This window comes from Gadus macrocephalus, chromosome 15 (genome assembly GCF_031168955.1).
Source record: "Gadus macrocephalus chromosome 15, ASM3116895v1".
Classification (NCBI taxonomy): Eukaryota; Metazoa; Chordata; class Actinopteri; order Gadiformes; family Gadidae; genus Gadus; species Gadus macrocephalus.
Genome location: NC_082396.1, coordinates 1,156,936 through 1,179,547, shown reverse-complemented (window position 1 = coordinate 1,179,547; position 22,612 = coordinate 1,156,936). Strand labels below are relative to the sequence as shown.

The 22,612-nt window shown below is 46.9% G+C and overlaps 2 protein-coding genes across 5 annotated transcripts; one reads left to right on the top strand and one right to left on the bottom strand.

Annotated features, from left to right (window-relative positions):
• The first annotated feature begins 79 nt into the window (after positions 1-79).
• Positions 80-2,606, top strand: cdc42ep3 (CDC42 effector protein (Rho GTPase binding) 3). Its single transcript, XM_060073150.1, has one exon. It carries the CDS (start codon positions 918-920, stop codon positions 2,010-2,012), a length of 1,095 nt encoding a protein of 364 aa, XP_059929133.1. The 5' UTR covers positions 80-917; the 3' UTR covers positions 2,013-2,606.
• A 12,678-nt stretch (positions 2,607-15,284) lies between these two features.
• Positions 15,285-20,141, bottom strand: LOC132473225 (integumentary mucin C.1-like). Of its 4 annotated transcripts, XR_009529283.1 has the most exons (9): positions 19,528-19,972; positions 18,957-19,181; positions 17,179-17,335; positions 17,047-17,077; positions 16,834-16,926; positions 16,577-16,663; positions 16,163-16,249; positions 15,774-15,836; positions 15,285-15,596 (listed from the first exon to the last, which is right to left on the bottom strand). XR_009529283.1 is itself a non-coding variant. In XM_060073255.1 (8 exons), the coding sequence occupies exons 2-8, from the start codon at positions 19,167-19,169 to the stop codon at positions 15,472-15,474; spliced, it is 825 nt and encodes a 274-aa protein (XP_059929238.1). In that variant the 5' UTR covers positions 19,170-19,181; positions 20,105-20,141; the 3' UTR covers positions 15,285-15,471. The 4 variants fall into 4 exon arrangements, 2 of the variants coding, with proteins under 2 accessions (XP_059929238.1, XP_059929237.1); XR_009529284.1 differs by having other exon boundaries at positions 17,047-17,335; positions 19,528-19,974; XM_060073255.1 differs by lacking the exons at positions 17,047-17,077; positions 19,528-19,972 and adding an exon at positions 20,105-20,141.
• Positions 20,142-22,612: the final 2,471 nt, after the last annotated feature.

The window sequence follows — 22,612 nt, the reverse complement described above, 5'->3', positions numbered from 1 at the left end:
CTCATCTCTCTCTCTCTCTCTCTCCTCTCTCTCTCTCTCTCCCTGTCCATTCCATCTATTCTCTTTGTTCTGAAGCAGCAGCCCCTCTATAAAATAACTAGCTGTGCCTCTCTGATCCCACCACAGTCCCCTTTCGTCTTTTCTTCTCCAAAATCACTCCAGCTGTTTGCCATTAACACGTCCAGATGAGAAAATGCATGTGGATGCAAATAGAGCAAAGAGGAACTTGAGGAGCAGCAGTAGCTGGACTGGACTCGGACCAATCATGTTTCCTTCTGGCCCTGCCATTCCCTCCAGATGTGAAGGGATGAGGGGATATTTACTGCTGGCTCTGAGTTGTATTTTTTGTATTTATGTGACTTGTGCTTGTGACTAGAGATCTTTATCTGGGTGGCTGGCGACAGGAAGGTTGTAGGGGAGCTCAGCAAATCAAAGTGCAAGGCCCATGGAAAGGTCTGAGGAAAGGACATCTCAGTAAATCTGTCCATGCAGGGTTTAAGGTGTTGAATAAAAACATGCAATGGAATGCATGCTGCTCAATAACTCCTTCTCCCTGTACTGTGACTCAAGCAAAGAGCCAATTGTTTTACAGGCTTGGATTTTACCATTGTCAAAGAGCTTGTAAACTAACACTTGTCCTTTTCTTGTTATTTTGCTCTTCTTTGCAGAACAGCGTGCCAGTCGACCTTCCCTCAACCCGAAGCCTCAGCAGTTTCAGCACTTGGAATCCAATTCCCCGATCAATGACAGAACGGCTGAAGTTATTTCGGGACTTGCACATGACCTGAGCGTTTGAGAATGTAACTGGGGGTCCTTTTTCAAGGGCACGCCGCGTACTGTCCAGCCATCCATACCAAGAGAGCACACTGTACTGCTGTTTCGCCTGAAGACCAAGACACCCATCGTTGACCTCAGCAATGCCGGCCAAAGCGCCCATCTACCTGAAGCCCAACAACAGCAAGAAGGGGAAGAAATGTCGCCTGCGAGACATCCTGTCCCCGGACATGATCAGTCCACCGCTAGGGGACTTCCGCCACACCGTCCACATCGGCCGGGGCGGGGAGAGGGACGCCTTCGGGGACATGTCCTTCCTCCAGGGGCGGTTTGAGCTGCTGCCGGGGCAGGCGGAGGTCGTCCACCCGCAGTGCGGCACGCAGAGCGACTACCAGAGGACCTGCAGCACCTCTGACGCCTACTTCGCCGAGACCCCGTCCCCGGTGCTGAAGAACGCCATCTCGCTGCCGGCCATGGGCGGGGGCCAGGCCCTGACGCTGCCCCTGATCAGCTCCTCGGCGTTCCCGCTCCCCCCCGCGCCCCTGGAGGACATCCTGGGTCCCACGGCCGCCATGAAGCAGGACAGGGCGGACGCGCTGGAGAGGATGCAGACGGACGCGCTCTTACACTCTATGGACGTCTTCGCCGAGGAGCCCACGCAGCCCTCTCCGAGCATGCAGTCGAAGCCCGACGTGCTCTTGGATCTGCTGGGGAAACCGTCGAAGCCGGCCTCCAAGGCAGTGTCTGATGCTACCAAAATGAAAAAACGGGACAAGAGGTCTGAGAAGCCCCGGTCCTTTAATGCCAACAATCTCAGCAAAAGCAGCTACAAAACCAACGGGAGCCTGCACAGTGACGCGAGCAGCGACAGCTACGAAAGTTTCGACGGGAAGGGAAACTTCATGGGCCACAGTCATGAGGAGGAAATCTACAACGGCGACGGCAGTCTCAACAGCACGGGGAACTGCGATTTTGGACCATTTGGCAACAACATAACCATGGGTTACGAGAAGGGGCCTTCTCGTTTCAGCGGAGACTACGCAGACAGGGACAGCGGCGTGGAGGAGGGACGGGTGTGTGACTTTGACTATGAGTTCGGCAAGGATAAGAGATTGTCACGGGATTCCCTGGTCCAGATTACCGGATCTATGCTCTCGCTTGAACTTGATCTGGGCCCATCCATCCTGGATGAAGTGCTCAACATAATGGACAAACCTTCAGCCAAGAGCCGGCCCTGAACAATGCAGAGAGCCCCTTGAGGGAACCAAGGGAATGTACGGACATTGACCTCGCAAAGCAATCAGAACGGTGTCTGGATGTATCGCTGCAATAGAATGAGTTGCAGAAGGCAGAGCTGCTTATATTTTTTATGTTTGAAATAGAGAACTATTCTAGCTTCTATGGAGTGCTGGTTATTCTTCATGTTTTTCAGTCATGCTATCAGCATGTTAGGGTGCATGCGCTATTCTATTATAACTCAAACTCAACCATTGTGCCTTTGATTTAGCAATTAATTACTGATATCGGCTACAAAGTATAGACTTGTGGTTTACGGACTATTGCAGCCCATATACATGATTCTTTTGAAAGTGCTTCGGGTGTCCTTATGTCTTCATGGCTTTTTTATTGCACAACCTTGACCTTTGGTTTCCTCGTTTACCTATATGCATTTTTGTGTGACCTTCAACCGTGTTTAACAGAGCACTCTTTTGTTTCGTCACATGATCGTTTTCCTTGCGAGTAGGCCTATTTCATAGAACTCTATGCATACGCACAGATTTGTGTTTTTACAATTTACAATGATACAACACAAATAAATACATTTTGTCGTATGTTGTCGTTTTCTTTCTTGTCAGTGTCGAGGGGGGGTGTTGGTGGCATGTGTGTGTGTGTGTGTGTGTGTGTGTGTGTGTGTGTGTGTGTGTGTGTGTGTGTGTGTGTGTGTGTGTGTGTTGGGGGGGTGGGGGTTTACTAGCATTAAGAAGAAGTAATGATACACACTGATTCCTCCCTTGTAGAGGAGCGCTGGCTTCAGGCACCCCACACGGCGCCCGCTCCGTTTGTTCCGCTGTGGACAGAACAAGCAGAGGAGGGGTCTTTAGCATTCTCTACATTCCGGTCCTCAGAGTACAAGTGTCCATGTCCCGACATAAATCAGCTGTCTGCTGTGAAAGGGGGAAGAGTCTGGCGTTAGACCCCGGCCCGATCCATCACCACACAAAACACAGAGTGCCGCTGGGCTGATAAAACATCCCGACGAGTGCTCACACGCAAACGCTGTCGAGCGCTCACCCCATTGGACAGCCACTCTAGCGCGCAAGGGCTACAACAGAGACGTGTCGACCTGGCGGTGACGAAGCGACCGCGTAGAGGGGCGAGACAACCCCCTTGAACCCCCGTCGACCACCCCACTGCCCCTGACTCGTCTTGTCTCCTCGGTCTCTCGTGGGGCCGGCCCCTGCAGCTGCATGGATGTGGTGCTCGGTCAGCCCTGCCTTCTGAGGCCCCTCTCCCGGACAGGAGCGGAGGCAGGACCCATGGCGTGCGCTGCCCTGCCGCAACGCTCTCTCCGCCAGCTTCAGAGAGCAGGATCAACCTCTGTGGGCGCTCCCGTCGCACGCTGCATCAACCGTGTGTTAGTGTCGGCGGGGGCCACGGCACATGTGAATAATTACAATGGTTTTATTTCAATTTCGGTCACAAAAGCGAGGCAGTTTGCGGCAGACCTCTCCGGATCCCTCAGAATGTCAGTAAACAACCACGGCCGTAGCAGTAAAGGCGTGCCGTGCTCGCTTCAAACCCACTGTTAGGAGAGGCATTCGCTTCTTCCCATGCAAGGAAACCTGTGTCACGGCCTTAGCCTTTGGAAAATCCCAGCAGTATGGGGCTGAAGGAGATTGCTGAGCCGACGAGTACGGCTTTCATGTGTAAAGCATTGAGGCCTTGAGTGTGGAGGTAATTACAATGCTGCTGCGTGCAATGGTACACCATTGACTTGATGACAGTCTTCTTTTGGCAGGCTAAGATCCTTAGCAAAACTTCTTAATTCCTACGAAACATCTTGTAGCCATCGCCATGTGTTATGTTGTGTAACATAGAATATATTTAGACATATATTCTGTGGGCACAGGAAATTCCAGGGTGTTATGAAACCCAATACAATATCAGTTTGAATCTGAACACGGCCTCCGCATTCCTCTATTTTCAGCTCCGTGGGGTGGTCTATTTATGTAAAAGGACGGTTGGACTGGACATTTGAATTTGTTTTTCAGGTTGTGCAAGTGAACTACGGTAGCCCGTTTACATAACTTTGATTCTCCACACGCAGATAACAAAAGCTGGGCTCAATGTCTTTGGTGTATTACTCAACATCAACATGAGTAGGCGGCAGTACTAACTGCCTTCTCATGTTTCTCTTTGAGTCTTTCCTGGGAGCCCGCGGGCAAAACAGCAAAGACCTCTGACGGAGGGCAGAAATAGTCCTGTGGGCTGTTTTTTTACTAGGGCAGGGTCAGGGCCAAGGTAGCAGCTCTTCCGCGGGAACACGTGCGTCCAACTGACATGGATTCCTTGAGTTCCTCTACACACCTTCTTTCACATTGTACGAAGCAAACACACACTCAAGCGAACACATGTCAGTTACCATTTTAAAGTGTAGCATTTGCAATAGAATTAGTTTTGGCCTATTTATTTTTTCTTCCCAAATGTTCTACCGATAAGATAAAGAGTTAGGGTTGCCCACTAGCTTTTGAAAACTCTATTCAACATGAGGAGCCTTTACTTGGTGTACAGGGAGAGACGTAGGAGGCGATCTAAGTGTTGCCACTACCTGTAATTATCCCAGCTGCCTGCTTGCTAGGATGAAAAAAACATCGCTCAAGAATTTTCAACTTTGTATTTGTTTTAAGTTGTGCCAAACAAACATGGGAAAGAGCGATAGAAGAGGAAGAAGGACACTGACAGTCGGTCAATCGGTCACAAAAAAAGCAACATTAGTTGAAAAGGAGAGTGGAAGGAACCACCATTGTAAACTACATATCTGCTGCTGTTAAGGTTGAGGGTGCAGGCAGGCAGGTAGGACCCAGATGCAGACGGGTAAAGGAATCGGCACTTTATTTCTGCCAAAAGGCTAAGGCAAGGAGCAAGGAGTAAGGAGTAAGGGAACACAGGTAGCCACAGAGAGCACGCAGGACCAACAAACTATAATGACAGCACCAGGAACAAAGGAAAGACGAGGGCTTAAATAACAAACACAACGAGGAACAGCTGAGACACATTAGGGGAGGGAACAGTAATCAACACAGGAGGGAAACACAGGGAAACACACACACCCTGACAGTACCCCCCCCTTAAGGGTCGACTCCCAGGCGACCCACGACAAGCAAAACAACGAAGAAAGTCAAACCCAAAACGGGTGGGTGGAGGGGCGCCAGGAGGGGGGAATCAAAAAAAAATAAATGGACTGGGGCAGAGCCGAGGGACGTCAGGCGGGCGGCCAGAAAACTGCCCCAGGGCATGGCAGGGAGCCTCAGGCGGACGGCCTGGGGGGCAAGCAGAGGCAGAGTGAAGGCGGAACCCTTCAGGAGGCCGGCGGCAAGGACGATGAGGGCTCAGTCCCTCAGGAGGCCTGCAGTGGCAAAGAACCCCCTCAGAAGGCCGGCAGTGGTGAAGGCGGAACCCTTCAGGAGGCCGGCGAAGGCGAGGTAGAGGGCGGGTCCCCTCAGGAGGCAGGCCAGGTAGAGGGCGGGTCCCCTCAGGAGGAAGGCCAGGTAGAGGGCGGGTCCCCACTGGAAGGCAAGGTAGAGGGCGGGTACCCTCAGGAGGAAGGCCAGGTAGAGGGCGGACCCCCTCAGGAGGAAGGCCAGGTAGAGGGCGGGTCCCCTCAGGAGGAAGGCCAGGTAGAGGGCGGGTCCCCTCAGGAGGAAGGCCAGGTAGAGGGCGGGTCCCCTCAGGAGGAAGGCCAGGTAGAGGGCGGGTCCCCTCAGGAGGCAGGCCAGGTAGAGGGCGGGTCCCCTCAGGAGGCAGGCCAGGTAGAGGGCGGATCCCCTCAGGAGGAAGGCCTTGAAGGGGAACCCCCCTCGGGAAGGAGTGGAGGAGGGCCCCCACCGGCAGGAGCGGAGGGCGTGCCTCCCCTGGACGGTCTGGAGGGCGGGCCACCTCCGGCAGGAGCAGAGGCTGGTAGCTAGGGACCAGGGGCAGAGGCTGGTAGCTAGGGACCAGGGGCAGAGGCTGGTAGCTAGGGACCAGGGGCAGAGGCTGGTAGCTAGGGACCGGGGGCAGAGGCTGGTAGCTAGGGACCGGGGGCAGAGGCTGGTAGCTAGGGACCGGGGACAGAGGCCGGTAGCTGGGGGCCGGGGGCAGAGGCTGGTAGCTAGGGACCGGGGACAGAGGCCGGTAGCTGGGGGCCGGGGGCAGAGGCTGGTAGCTGGGGACCGGGGGCAGAGGCCGATAGCTGGGGACCGGGGGCAGAGGCCGGTAGCTGGGGGCCGGGGACAGAGGCCGATAGCTGGAGGCCGGGGACAGAGGCCGGTAGCTGGGGGCCGGGGGCAGAGGCCGGTAGCTGGGGGCCGGGGGCAGAGGCCGGTAGCTGGGGGCCGGGGGCAGAGGCCGGTAGCTGGGGATCAGAGGCTGAGAGCAGGAGCGTGGAGGCTTAGGCCGGTCACCAAAGTCCGGTGGCAGTGGCATGTAGCTCTCCGGCCAAAAGGTTGTGGGGTTGAGCAGCTCGACTGCCCACTCGGGTAAGGCGTCCTCCAACTCTGGCCTTGACGCAACAGCCCTGCACATACGCCCCAACACAGCCTCCTGCTCCTTCCTGCTGGGAATGTTCTCCCAGCCATCCATAGCTAGGATTATCGTCACCAACAAATCCTCCAACTCACGGAAAAACAGAGCGTCCGCTGGGTCCAAACTTGGTGCTGTCATTCTGTTAGAGGTTGAGGGTGCAGGCAGGCAGGTAGGACCCAGATGCAGACGGGTAAAGGAAACGGCACTTTATTTCTGCCAAAAGGCTAAGGCATGGAGCAAGGAGTAAGGAGTAAGGGAACACAGGTAGCCACAGAGAGCACGCAGGACCAACAAACTATAATGACAGCACCAGGAACAAAGGAAAGACGAGGGCTTAAATAACAAACACAACGAGGAACAGCTGAGACACATTAGGGGAGGGAACAGTAATCAACACAGGAGGGAAACACAGGGAAACACACACACCCTGACAGCTGCTGTCAAACAAGGGAAGTAAACGATGATCATTAACTGATCCACCACGCATGAGTGAGACTAGAGCGAACGCATACAAAAGGCCCTATTCTTCTCCCGTACATCAATACAGATAAACGTTTCAGGAACATGTCGGAGAACCTTTCCTTCAACAGCTGAACACGGGCGAACGAGAACTGGGATCCAGCTCCACTCTTTCCTCGGGTAAAAGGTCGAAGCTTCCCGGCCGGAGATGAATAAGGCGTTGGTGCCCGGGCGACTGGGTGCCAAAGCAAGCAGAACCTCAGACCAAGCACAATGTTCCAGCCCGGCTCCACGTAGGAAAGGCTGAATATCGTGGGTGGTGTCTTTCACACGGTGAGGTGTTGGTGTAGGAGCTCCGCCCTAGCCAGGCAGGAGCCAACTCAGGTGGACGACAGAGGGGGACTTTAATAAGACATTTCCCTGCCTCTCCTGGCCCTGGGATTGGAGACAGCAGAGAGACACACTGGCCTTCTTGTCCCCCTTTAAGACTGTCTCGCTCCACAGCCCAAACACTGGATCTGAGGACATGAAGAAGCGAACACCATCTCACTAACGATGTGGAATTCCATGACATGTTTTCTTTATTTTTACAAAATTCAGTTACCAAGTTGTTTTCCTTAAGAAACTTGGCTGAGCGCTTGACACTTCCTGAGAACAAAGCGGAGGCTGTGGTATGTTTCTTTTTTTGGAGGTTTATAAGAAGAGGGAGGGCAGCGGTGATACAGTGCAGGTCACAGCCAACTCCCACACAGAGCACTCTCCTCGCAGACAAACGGCCACCTCGCGCTCGCGAGCGCGGCTGTGTTGACCGTTGTTTGGCCGCCAGTTGCCATAGAGAGTTTAAGTGTTTAGCTAAGTGTTTGGTCCACACATGTGAGCCCTGGAAGCAGAAGGGGGGCTGAGGGGACGGGAGTCAACCGTGGAAATAAGGTCACTTCGGATGTAGCAGAATGGCCGTCGAGCACGTCAGCCAGACCATATTTAGTTGTAGGGACCAAATTGGTGTAGACGGATGCGCCCATGGATGCATCTGTTTCAACCTTTTCACTCTGACATTGACTTTATCTTCCTTGAATGGTGTTAAAGCCAGCAAAGAAAAGAGGAATGAATAACATCAACAAGTACAGCTAAAACGAAAAGAACCGTTTTTTTGCATCGGTTTTTTCTTTTTTTTTGCATAGACTACGTATTATTTCAGATAATTAGGCCGCAAGTAAAAACTTGTCGGAAAGTCTGCACATTGGGAGTACGTTGTTATTATTATTTACCATGGATACCGGGAACACGCACTCGGAAATTACAGTACATGCATTGGCTCTTTTATCTTTCTTAAAGTAAAATTGGCTCCATTGAGTAATTGCGCCCTTCTGTGCCTCTGTGCTGTGCAACTTCTCCCAATGCATCAATGTAATGCATGGAAATACTGCTAAATAATACTAATGCAATGAATATACATATTCAGTGATGAATATGATACCTCAGTAAGGAAGCTATGCGAAGCGTTAAGATTTACTTGTAAAATAAATAAACTGGAACGCTATAATTGGACAAGTTTATAGGCCTGCATTCCAAGGACGGATAAACTCTACCGTGAGGTCTGCAAACCTCCTGGAACTGTATGCCATGACTCACACGGCTTCACAAACCAAGTGCACCCCGGAAAGCGGATATTTTCTAAATAACGCTGCCGTGACATTACAAAAGGGAGGACCTACAGGGGAGCAGGACGTCTGCTTTCTAAACACATGCGCTCATTGACATTCCCCGCTGCTCTGCTATCAGCAGAATGAGCGTCTCCGCGCGCATCCGCCGACACGCGGAGCGTCTCGCCCCGTCTGCGAGCGCCAATTTATGCGACTGTAATGGAGACATCCGCCGCCTACTGTAGCCTAGTGCAAACAAGCCATGATTAATTCATTCTTCATGCTGATTCATCCCGGGTCTCTCTGCACACACACGCACACTTTCACTTTATCTTAGATGATTGAAATGTAGGCTTTATACATTTCTTAATCCATTTACAGTGGCGTCTTGTATTTTTATACTCATAGCGCCAACATACCAGAACAAAAGATGGTTGTATGTGCACACTTACATGGAGGTAAAGCTCTCTGTGATTCTGATTTTGAAGCAGTTCTACTTTGAGGTTGGTGCTTTGGAAGACATTCTTCTAATCGATCCCAACCAGAGGCCTGGATCCCGTCACGCGAGGCCTGCTAATACCAGGCTCACTCGCTATAATGTATCGCTGTCCAAATGCCAAGCCTCTCATATAGCGGGCAGGGGCTTTAGGCAACATCTCCCCATTAGGATGCACTCACTTGACTATTCAGAAGCGCACACGCACGAACACGCACACACAGGCACGCACCCACGCGCGCACACACACACATACATTGATACATATATGTATTTATATATGCAGTCTTAACTGCGTTTCCGGCCTGTACCCCTGCACCCCCTCCCGAGCGGTTTGAACGCCCAGCCGACCAGGAAGGGTATTGGGTTTGGTGGTTCTGAGGGCGCCTCTCCTTATAGATATGGTTGACATCACTCGCTCTGTTTTCCTCCTTACGCCTCAGCAGTATTTCTCTCACCCTGACGAGAGGCAAGCTGCTCCCTGCGCTGTCCCCGTCTCCGAATCACAACAACGGCCGGGTCACCGAGCTTAGCGACGGCTGGCCGGCCCAGGAGGCGAGCCGGGCCGGGGGGGGGGGGCACCGGGGGTGGGGGAGGGACACGTGGTTCGGAGGAGGCGTTATCAGGGGGCCATCTTTTTCTTCTGTTGAACTATTGTTGAACAACTTGCTCAATTGTATTTCAACTTGAATTTCGTTTTGCTTCAATTGAACTGTTTTACTAGAGCGTCATTCTTGAACCAGTTCAACTCAAGATTGAATCAGAACAGCCCACAAACGTAAGCTTTCCGTCATTAGTGAATAATAGAAAGAGTCAGTTCACACCTCAAAATCACAGATAAAGATAAAAAAAAAGTATTTTAAGCCAACTTGTTATCTAGAATACCTCATGGACGTACATGTGTACGTGTGCATTGCTGTCATTCATTCCAAATAAAACTACTAAATCCCATAGAAATCAGACATGCACATGTGCTCCTGATTCCAGCTGGGTTTCTTAAGCCAGTGCGCGACGCAATGACGACGAAGAGCCAGAAGAGACGCTCAGGGCCCGCGATACGGCGGAGTCGCTGGAGCACTGCCGGGCTACAGAGAGAACCCTCCCTTATAAGGCCAGACCCCCTCTCTGCTCCATCTCCCTGTGTCTGCTTTGATCCCTGTGTCTCCGGGGGGTCCTCTTCGGGTGCCCCCCAAAGAGGACCCCCTTTATATAACTTGTCACCGGTGATCACGCCATCACGGGCTGCGCGGGTATTTCCAGTGGGCCCCGTGCTATACCCATCCCCTTGAAGACCCGGCAGCTGCCTGCCATGCCTCCTAACCTTTTGTCCTCTTTTGTGCACTTCATGGTTTGCACAGTTGAATTACGACCGGGCCAGTAAAGTGAACCAACACACACTGTCTGCAGACGCAACCAGAGCGAAAAGCCCTGTCTCTTCTCTTTTTTAAGAAAGTAACAAATGTGTGTTCATGATAGTCTCCGGCAGGAAGGCGACCTGTGCTCGTGGTTTCCATGGTGCCCCCGACGTGACCCCCGTTGAGGACTGTCTGTGAAATACACCTCGTCACGATCTGACCGCCACGGGCCAACAGCTCAGCCTTAAGTCCACACTGTGCATAACCTGAGGCTTCCAGATCCCTCGATACGCAGCGCTACTGACGCTGTTGAGAATGTCTGTGCTATGCCTCCCTACGTTCTTCGAGATGAATTTGGATAAAAAGATTGATATTAATGTGTCTACCCTGGTTGGAGGCATCAACAAGGTTATTTCTGTGGTGAAAACGAAAAAAAGAAAATGATCTTTCGCAATGTTTTCCTACAGGTTTGTTTGTGTGTGTGTGTGTGTGTGTGTGTGTGTGTGTGTGTGTGTGTGTGTGTGTGTGTGTGTGTGTGTGTGTGTGTGTGTGTGTGTGTGTGTGTGTTATCTTAATGTCCCACTTAGTAGGCCTATTGTATACCCCTTGTATACAAAAATACTAAGTGAAACATTAAGAGTTCAATAATCCGGTGAGTCCTCTGTTGGCTGGCAGTGGTATGACTTCATAAAGCAGCGGGCGTTTGAATTACACATCATCGTTAACGCCTTTACTGATCAAATCCTTATCAATCAAGAATACCCATATAAACTAGATAAGTAAATGCTTTATAAAACTGCCTGATAAACTCTTGCATTTCTAACCAAACAACAAGGTCAAAGGTCTATGCTGGAGATTCCCAGATACAAGGTTTGCCTCAGCCTGTCATGACTTTGAAAGATGAGCTTTCCTGTTTGAAAGATGGGTGGTCATGTTTTTTAAGGTGAACTGCAGGTGAAGTCCAAACACAACATTCAAAGTAGAATGTCTTGTCCTCCATGTGTCCTGTCTCAGCCTATCCTAAGGGCTCAAGTTGACTTTGCACTTTGAAAGGTACTAATTTAACAAGCCCCCACACACACTTGCGACGTGGCAATCACACTAGCAAGAAGTTGGCCTATAGGTTGCAGATATTGTTTTTAATTCTCATTATATAGCTCTATATTACAGTGAGTAAACCTCAGAACCGGACTGAAGTTATCGATGGACATTTAAAAAAACTGTGGGTGAGAAAGAAGAAAAAATAAAATATAACAGACCCAACTTGTTTTCAGTTTGAACTCAAACTAAAATACCGGTACTTTGTTTAATAGAGAGTGAGAGCACCTTAAATTGATCAACGTTCATGTCTTCTGCAGAGGCCAAGCTTACTATGACCTTATTATTACATGTTTAATTATTACAATAACAAACCATCTCAATGATTTGTAGGTGAGCACTGCCTTTTTCCTCTAGGTTTAGTTACCTGAAGGTCGGAGTCTCTGTATCTCTTCCATCACTCCATCTGCTGTTTAAACCGAAACACGTCCTCCCGCAGCATCAGACTCCGCTCCGGGCATCAGAGAGGAGGACAGATGGAGGACAAATGTCACGGTTAGAAAAACAACCGGTATATATTGACCATTTCAGGCCCAAAACATCACACTATCTGGTCCTATGCCTTTAGAGTTGCTATTTTATCTTATACAGAAATCCCTACCGGTCTTTAGAAAACTAAAAAGAGGTGTGCAGCGCCCTCTGCTGGTTGGAGGGTGTGATTTCTTTCCTCCGCTCTGATCTTAAACCAGCTTGTAAAATTAAATCTCTAAGCAACTCCAGGCCATACCACGTATTCCCTAGGTGTTCATGGTTACCTCATTAAGGGGATTATGTCCTTGTAATTCTTAAGACCACCTAGATTTATCTAAGTAGCTGAGCAGAACATTCCACACTTATGAATGTCAAACACAATTAGGCTTTCCAGATCAAAGAAAAAATGCTGAACATGTGGTGCAGTTGGATTAATCAGCACGGCACACGTCAGGATGCACCTACCTGCGTTGGTGGGTTCAGATTATGAACACAAATCATATTATAGGGTTATGGGGTAGTCATTACCGGCTTTATTATTTCTTGGAATATCCCCACAGAACACCATTTCGTGCAGAGATTCAGGTCCATATTGGTCCTGGAGCAAAGCCTCTGTGTCCCCCTATAGCCTGGAGTAAAGGTTGATCCCCCAACACACGTCCAAACAGATAAACATTGTTGTGGTTTTACCCCCTTGTTGTTTTGACCTCTCAAGGTCAACATGAACTAGGTGGACTGAGCCATTCACGATGACGTCTCCGCCATCAGTCCAGGGTTCGAATGCAGGGTCAAAGGGCAGCAACATTTTCTCAAAGCACCGGATCAACCAACATCCCATCATCCCTCATAAACATTAAAGCCCAATCAAATTAGTTTATTTGTCACATACAAGTGCAAGTATAAGTTCACTGCTGGGCATTGCTGCGGCTGCCCCCCCCCCAGATTGGACACAATACAAGGAAGAAACCAACAAAAGACACTCCAACCATAACCCATATGGAGACAAGGGATTCATTCATGGAACCATTAGTCCCATCAGGCCTCCACAGGCACGGGGCCTCCGTGTGGGGCAATTTGAGTGAAATTAAGCTGCTGTATAAATGCCCCATAGTCAGGCTTAAACTAACTAAAGCCTTGACAAAGTTATGTTTTACTAATGAGATTATCCGTGCTTTCACTTCCTCCCAATGGCACTGCCCTGGACAAGGGGAGGGGGGGTGAGGGGGGGGGGTGACCCCACCATTCAGCGGTCTGGATCCGACCCAGGCCCTTCGCATGCGACCTGCTAATAGGCGCGGGTGGGCCGGAGCTGGGCGCTGCGTGCCAGAGCTTCGTTAGCCGCGGCGGCTCAGGTGGTGGTGCTGGCTGAATAGAAGAGGAGAGTCACATGACCCCCTGGCCCGGTCCGGCCCCTCTGTGAGCTCCGAGCGGTGAATGAAACCACGCGGCCCGGAGAGAGAAAGCGCTCACGTTGGTTTCTGAGGGCTACTGACCGGAGCCGTACCCTGAAGATAACTTTATACCACAGGTCGGCTGACGGTCCCTCTGACATGTCTGTCGCGTACATTCTTGTGTTCGTAATATAATATCTACCGATAGAGCTGCATATTATGAACAATGCCAAGCGTATTCATTCTGAATGTATAAAGTCCACTGTTGCAGAACGGACTGGCTGATGTATTCCACCATCCATTCATCATTCAGCCATTCACCTATCAATCCATCCATCCATCTAGCCACCCTCCGACGCATCCATCTATTCATCAGCCGTCCACCCCCACCCATCCATCTGTCCTTTCATTATCCATCCATTCCTCTTCCATCCACCAATCCATACATCTGGTAATCGAGTGATAGTCTGTGTGATGACCTTCAAAAATACACAAATGTAACCACAAGCACGAGGAGGAAAGGAGAAGGGAAGTTTACGAAGAGAGGAGGCTGTGGATCCCGGAGTTCAAAGTAAGATGGTTATTGGCAGAGACGTGAATGGGGGGGTGGTGGGGGGGGTTGGGAAAGCGCTACTGTATACGATACCGCTAAGTCCTCGCTGAAAGCTCTCTGATTCATTTTCTGGGAATTTCTCCAAGACAAACAACGTGTCTAAAGCCTCCCTCGGATCTGAGGCAGGAGCACGCAGGGAATTAGAAAGACAAACACACACAGAGTGTGTACGCAGACGTGTATAAATGTGGAGGATTAATGCACGTCAGCACTTTATTTGCCGCGGCTTGCTCCATGTCCTGCTTGCTTGCCATGTTGTTCTATATATTTGTACGTATATGTTGCTACTGCTTGTACTGTTTTCAAAAACGATGTCCTTTTCCATACTGCTTTCTGCCCCTGCGTTGTGTATTAGAGGTTGAACACCTTGACCAGATATTACTAATGAAAAATTACCCCTCGGCGGATTTTGGTATTTTTCATACCATGTGTCTCTTCTATCCAAAAATTTAACGAAAGAGAAACGGACGTATAAGTATCGGATCAAAAGATAGATAAATGTATAGATACATGGCTGGATATCGAGAGATAGATAGATAGCAGACTTGTGAGTGATACATGCAACCACTGGATGGCGTTCTTCCATTAAATACCACGCATCAAAATATTTTTTTTATCCCAATTATCTTCCCTTCATTCTTGTGTCACAGGAATCTGTGAATTGACCACGGGCGCTTAACTGAAAATCCATGGTGGCCTCACGGAATCACTGAAATTGTCATTGAAGTGGCCACGGATTTTGCTCCTATGCAAGTTGATGACACTCGTATTCCGTGGCCCACACACAGATCCCCGCTTCAACGATCGAGTTGACTCATATTATGGTGTGCAGGACATTATGAACAGAACTCCATTTCTGTATAAATTAAATAACTTACTCACCCCAGACAACACTCTTCCACCAATTCCCCCAAACCCATAATGTACACATCCAATAATTTAGGGGTGAGTAATCTCGTGTGTCTTGTCGAGTGGGAAAAAAGTGTCTAAGAATTTTGAACTTAACCACAAAGGTAAACAAACACAATATCTGATAGGATCACTGAGACATTATTCCGCAGTGCCATTGTAAATAAAAAAAAACAGTATTGGTCAATCATCTATCGTTTTCTTTGCAATTTTATTGTGCATGAAAATAACCGTATCTTTCTTTGTGTGATTATGTGTTGTGGGGGCAATCCTTTTCCTCTTTAGAAACCGTTTGACATAAGCAAATAGCGGTATGTTTATTCTTTATTGTCATTGTGCAATAAAACCGTACAATGAAATCTGTTTATGCAGCCTCTAAAACAATGCTCACACAAACAGTCACACAAGGAATAGTATAAATACAGAATAAAATACAGTATAAAAAACAAATTTTTAAGAAAACATTGTCAAGTCCTTTTCAAGTACAACTGTGCAGTCTAGGTGGGGGGAGGGGTGGTATTGGTTGTGTGTCCTTGGGCGTCTGTTTTGTATTTTGCCAGTCGTTGGTGGTGATGGCAGGGCTGGCTGACAGGACAGTCTCCACTGAAGGTGTACACACAGAATATACAATACGCAACGAGGTCAAATAAAGATGTGTGGCTGCTAAAGGCATTCTACGAAAATGTCAAAGATAGCACAACAAAGCTGAACAGCAAACACTAGGCTGAGCACACCGAATGATGGTCCTATCATTACATGCTTGGGGGGACTTTGGGTTACCTGTCTCAGTCTCTCGCCCCCCGTTGGTGGTGGTGTTGGGGCTTGTGGACAGAACCGTCTTCACTAAAGATGTACACACAGAATATACAATAAGCAAGCAGGTCAGATGTATATGTGTGGCTGATCAAGAACATTCTACAAAAAAATTGAAACATAGCAAAACAAAGTTGGACAGTCTACAGATTAGATGTAATTGTTGTAACTTGTAACTCCATAAAGAGAGAGGGTTTTGTTTGACATCGGGCATGGAAATTAACTAAATTATAATGCTCATTTCAGAAGGTCGACACGCATAACAAATGACATATTACGCTTAGTGGGGCTAATGTGAAAGACGGCAGAATATCAGCTTTGTGTTGATTAGGTACTAATCTAACCTTAGTACTAACCTTTTGTGCTTGGGTGTCTTTTTCGTTTGTTGCCAGTCTCTGTCCCCCTGTTGGTGGTGGCAGGGCTTGTTGTCGGGAGAGTGTCCACTAAAGGTGTACACACAGAATATACAATATGCAAGCAGGTCAAATAAAGATGTGTGGCTGCTAAACACATTCTACAAAAAAAATCGGAATATGGCACAACAAAGTTGAACAGTCTACAGATTAGATGCATTTGTCGTAACTTGCAACTCCATAAAGAGAGAGGGCTTTGTTTGACATCGGGCATGGAAATGAACTAAATCAATAATGTTAAGTCCAGAAAAAATACATGAATAACAAATGAAATAGTACACTTAGTGGGGATAATGTGAAAGACGGCACAATATCAGCTTTGTGTTGATTAGGTACTCATCTAACCTTAGTACGAACCTTTTGTACTTGGGCGTCTCTTCCGTTTGTTGCCAGTCTCTGTCCCCAAGTTGCTGGTGGTAGGGCTGGCGGACAGGGCAGTCTCCACTAAAGGTGTACACACAGAATATACAATATGCAAGCTGGTCAGATACATGTGTGGCTGCTCAAGCACATTCTACAAAATTTTTTTGAAATATAGCACAACAAAGTTGAACAGCAATAACTAGGCTAAGCACACTGAATTATGGTCCTATCATTGCAACTTATTGAGTTACCCGTCTCAGGTTTAACCCCAGTCTCTGGGCCCTCAATGGTGGTGGTGGTGGTGGTGGTGGTAGGGCTGGCTGAAAGGAGAGTTTCTGAAAAAGCTGTACACACGTAGAATATATACTATGATAATAATATACCATAATAATGATAATAATATGCTGCTAAAGCACATTCTCACAAAAATATGAAAGATAATGATGAAGCTATGCTAACCACACCTTGTTGTTGTGGTGGGTCTTGGGTAACGGACTAAAAATTAAAAATGTAAGTACATTTTGTTATTTGATGCCACATTTTTCAGAATTAGGGTTGTATAGAGACGTTATAATGTATGGTAAATGTGGAATCACCTTCAATCATGAAGGTGTACATTTCTTCAATGTCATCGAGACATTTCCTTTCCCCCACACTTGGAACGAGCCCTTCTGGGAGGAGCATCCTTGCCTCCTTCTTCGGATATTCCAGAAGGAGGATGGGCTTCCAGCCCACCGCATTCAGCTTCTCGATCTGAAAAAAAAAAAAATCACACACTTTAAAAACAATAATAAATTGTGCCAGTGATACGTGTGTCCCAGTCACTAGCTCCGAGGCAGCTCGTTTCAATTGCAGCTCAGAGGCACACTTATTTATTTCACTTATTACTTTACTTATGCATACATCAGGAAGAGCTGAAGTAAGGTAATCATATGGTAAGCTGTGAGTTTATGTGGGAAAGGTGTGAATGTGTGCATGATGCATGCATGAACGTGTCAGCACAGGATTATAGTAGGGGAATTACTTGTGTCTGCCTTAGACTGTTCTGCAGAGCATGATCAAATCAAAACTATAACCCTCACAAAGCAATTTCATGTAAAGCACCTTCCTAAGTGGCAAAATGCTGAATATTGAAGAGATTGGTAAATACTTTTCATTCTACACCACATTCACTTACTCATGTAACCCATGCAGTGTTTCCCCTAGAATTTTTTTTTAGGCCCGGTGGTAAGAGCTGATAGTGTGATTTGTTATACATTTTTCACGGGATGCTAGAGTATTTGTTGGTTATTTCCATACAAAACACTTGCTTAGCCATCACAAGTTGATAATGATTCAATAAACACGTTATTAACAATAAACTAATTTTATTTACAATACAATTTTTGGTGGTGCCATGCTAATGATGATATAACTTAATGCTGTCAGATTATCCGTTATGATGAGGCATCATCTGCGCACGCGCGACACAGCAGTATTTTTTTTTTTTAATTATTATTATTTATTTATTTTTCTCTTTTTCCTTTATTTATTTTTTTTTGGCCGGTTGTTGGCCTGGCGGGGGCGCTCGTTGGCCTGGCGGCCCGCCAGGCCTGAACAATGGTAGGGGAAACACTGCAATGTGCTGTGCAATGACAGAAGAGTCTCACTCACTAACACGTCCCTGCATTTCACTCAACTGGACACCATGTACTCACATAATGGCACTTAGTAGGGAAGAGTCAACTGTGGATGATATGGAGTCGGAGAGGCTCCGACACAGAACTGAAGGCTATCAACTAATATAGGTGACCCTGGCCATTTCTGCAAGCTTTTCCAATGATAACACTTTAAAGTCAAGGTGCTAAAACTGATCAATAAATCGCCTCCATTAAAAGTTCTCTAAGCAGTGTTGGGTCACGTCACTTTCGTTTATGTTTGGGGTTAAAACAAAACCAAACAAAGCACCTGTACTTCCTTACACAGTCATGAAAGTGCAATTAAAAATACGTGCTTAACTGACTTAATAAACTTCTTCAGACTCTCGTTGAGTACATTTATAGCAGAAGTGTAAATTGTCACAATAGTTGGTGATAAACTAACGCTCTCGCACTAAACCCCAATCCTCAGATGGTCAAGCCTGGAGCTGAATGTTTTTGTTGAGTTTTTGGGTCCTTGGCTGTCCATAGGGACCACATTTTTTTAACAATGTATTCAGGGGGCAGACTGCTAGCGGATAGCAGAATGTAAAATACCCCAAATCATTGGTGCCAGTGCACTCAAATACCCCCAAATCATCGCACACCACCTGTAAACACCTGGAAACTAGGTCAATTTGACGCCACATTCTTAACCCAAGATGAGTAGTTTTGGTAATGTAGCACCAGTTACTTACCAGAATGACAGCATCATCCATTAGGTGCGAGGTGATCTGGTTTTTCTTTGTGTTGGCCACCCATGTATCTTTTTCTTTTTTAAACTTGTCAAGTTTTTTTTTAAGCCTCAGTTTTTGTGGCTGTGGTGCCTTGCACATGGGGCACACTTTACAGCCATTAAAGATGTTTGCCTGACATGCAGGGCATGACTTTTTGAACCCTCCTCTTGCCATGTTTTTGATATGCTGTAAACCATAAACAAGAAAAGCACAATTAGAATTACCATTGTATATACAAATTCTTTTTTGTTAAGAGATTTAACCATAAAACAGCACTTTCAGTCTTTCAACTCAGTTGTAATAAAGGCAATAATCCTGTAGTATTCAACATTTCAGCTATTTCGCGAGTGATATTTGTGACCAATCCAGGGTATCTAATATAACACAATGCGACTTGCTGTTCCTACGTCAAACATGGATTGATAAGTAGCTATTCCCCCAATGCTAATTGGACATCCAGTAGAACCCTATGCTCTTCAGGTTAATAATAATAAAGAAACATTTCTTACGAGAGTATCTTTAAAATACGTACATAAGGAAACTTCGCATCATCATTGTTGTTGGTTGCCTTTCCTGGTAGTGGCACTTCAAATACACTACAGTGCTGTAGCCAACATAAAGGCTGATAATTATGGCTACGACCTACTGGAGGTCTGACTGACTGGTTCTTACAATGTGCGTATGAGACTCGTGTAACGCAAGGGGCATTTCCACTTCACCATCCCTAATGCATGCACTCCGCTCCTTATTTACATGGTGCTCATGCCCACACATCTGTTGTTTGCACAAAGACAGAGGAACGCGACCCACGGCTATTCGATACACATAGTTCAACTCTAATACTGGCCGTCTACAGGCAACCGGGGCAACTGTTTGATTACCCAAGCCTGCTAAATCACCTAGACCTGCACAATCCGAGCTAGCGCTAGCTACCATGAAACAGCTGGGCAAAAGCTTTGCCTACATAATTGCAACACCATAACAGACTCAAACTGACTTTCACGATGCAACCGACAATGATGCACAAAAATAGTTAGGTAGGTTAATGACAGCCACTTTGTTTGGTGTTTTGAAGAAATGAAGAATGCACACATGCTGGAGATACTTACCGATCGCGAATGTGTTTATCCTATGCAAGGTCCCGCCTCAAGAGCTAGGATTGGACAGGAAGCCCGTCAGTCAAACTCGCATGCCAGCCAGAGCTACGTCATTATGCCTTCATTCTGATGGCCTCAAAGCAGCTCGGAGGTTCGCGTCTTTACGTAAACCTTCCCTTCTTCAGTGTGTGTTCAGGAAACGTTCGTAGGCTATGACATAAAACCGGAAAAACAGATCGTTCACACCTGATATCACATGAGCAGCCATTATTAAACGACAAAATTGCTAATTAAATAAAACATTGTCACTTTAATTTCACTTTGCACTATCATTAATAATAAGTAATGAAAAAACCAAACTTGTGTTCTGCTCCCTAAAGTTACTTTGCACTCTGTTCAGCGTATATAACGAACATATATGAAACACACAACTACTTGAGATGCCTATCAATAGTCCGTAACTCATGGGCGTAATCACAAGTCAAGTAAGGTTATTGTGAGCCTTTTGCCTCGAACACACACATGTCGCTATTTAGGAGAATAAATCTGTCTATACGGTCACTGGTTTATCAGGATGGTCCCTTCGGCTAAAAACCTTTTCTTAAAGTACATTTTAAATGTATGCCGATGAAAACACTTTTTACTGGATTATGGCACCTATCAAATCTCTTCCTGCGCTCCCTCCGGTCCAAAGACGTGTCCTCAGGTTCCTCAGAGAGCCCAGGGTCTTGTTCAGAGATGGTGACCATGGTTCCTCTCAGACAGCTTCCAATGCTTCTGCTCTCAGGAGTCAGCTCTGCTATATCACCAATCATCAGCCTGCAATCTGATATCATCAGTGTCAGGAAGTGACAGTGGTTTTCTTCTACTCATATCAGATGTCTTTATTTGACGCACGGACGCATGCAAACACAAACACAAGATATTTTTTTATTGAATACAAAGATACAACATACATAGGTATAATATAGCAGATAGCGTAGTGGACATAGCAGTCCAATACAGATTTGTATTCATATTTTAACACAATTTAATTTACCAGATTATGGGAACGGCAGAATTAGTGTGTTTTGCTGACTCTTCAAGTTGCAAAGTTTTATTGGTCACATGTTTGCAAAAATAACGTTTACATACAGTGAAATTGAAAAGGGGTCACCACTCTGTCATTCATTGTGCAAATTATTGGGACTTGAATAAATAGGCCTAATAGATAATAGTAATTTAAAAACCGACATCCCTTAATAAGGTGAGACTATAAAAAGTCATTAAAAAATAAAAAATAAAATGGTATATGAATGTAAAAGTGCATAGAAAGTGGTTCAGAAAGTGCAAGTGCAAGAGAGTTAAGCAGTCTAACTGCAGTAAGAAGCTCCTCCTCAGTCCCTCTGTCCGAGCTTTAAGGCAAATGAGCGCACCACCCTTCTAATTGTGTGTGGGTGTGTGTGTGTGTGTGTGTGGGGGGGGGGGTGAGACATAGTGTGTGTGTGTGTGTGTGTGTGTGTGTGTGTGTGTGTGTGTGTGTGTGTGTGTGTGTGTGTGTGTGTGTGTGTGTGTGTGTGTGTGTGTGTGTGTGTGTGTGTGTGTGTGTGTGTAGGAGGGTTTTGTGAGGGCGGGCCGTCGGTCCACAGCCGCAACAAATCATGAAAAAGATGCCACATAAAACTCTTGAAAATCCTCTCGGAGACACCTGGGGACATGTTAAAGCAGAATAAGGCAGAGTTTGGATTTTTATTTATTTCTCTCTTAATATTAGGACTTCACTTCATTATCATTAATATCATGCATTTCAATTTCTCCATGCAGTTATTAAGGACTTAAATATAACTAGTGAAGGAATATTTGTATGGGAGAGGGAGGGGTTAATATCATTAATTAATTTGTGAATTAAGTTAGCACGTGCAGAGCTCGAGGAAATGCGTCCTCATATGTTTCTCCTTGCGATCCCCACCATACTGTTATAAACAATACAGTAAGTCTTCCATCTCATAATCTGTGAATTTTCTAGGTAAACCTATTTTTAATTCAGTGGAATTAACTGCCGCACTGCTGCAAGCTCTGACTGAAGGGGAACTCGTCGGTCTGGTTCGTTGCCCTACCCCGAGGCACATGACTTGGCGGTTTTATGAGGTTGAAGTCTGGAGCCAAGCCTTTTTTAACTGCCAGTGTTAACTTAATATGAAAAAAACATAAAGGTTATCTGGGCACACATCTGGAGAGGGTTGTTTTTATAAAGTCTGTGGTCAAAATCAAGTCAAATGTATTTGTATAGCTCTTACTCCGTTTGTCACAAATCACTACTGAATCACAAACTTTATTTTTTTTCTGTGTGCAGTCTTTTTAAGATTTAACATATTTGAATGCCGTAAAGAAGAGATCATATCAACACATTTTAAGCGGCCTTTACTGAATGCTTCCACATTCAGGGTGGGAAAGTTTGAAACGTCAGTGAACCGTGGGGGCGGAGCCAGGTGTTATTGGAGGAGCCAGGTTTTAGGGGAGGAGCCAGGTGTTAGGGGAGGA

Bases quoted from the DNA above. Each gene is read 5' to 3' on its own strand.
- cdc42ep3 (XM_060073150.1), top strand. From the start codon at position 918: ATGCCGGCCAAAGCGCCCATCTACCTGAAGCCCAACAACAGCAAGAAG.
- LOC132473225 (XM_060073255.1), bottom strand. From the start codon at position 19,169: ATGGCAAGAGGAGGGTTCAAAAAGTCATGCCCTGCATGTCAGGCAAAC. The intron at 16,250-16,576 runs GTTCGTACTAAG...GTACACCTTTAG, and splicing joins GAGACGCCCAAGTACAAAAG to TGGACACTCTCCCGACAACA. The intron at 15,597-15,773 runs GTAACCCAAAGT...GTACACCTTCAG, and splicing joins GGGGCGAGAGACTGAGACAG to TGGAGACTGTCCTGTCAGCC.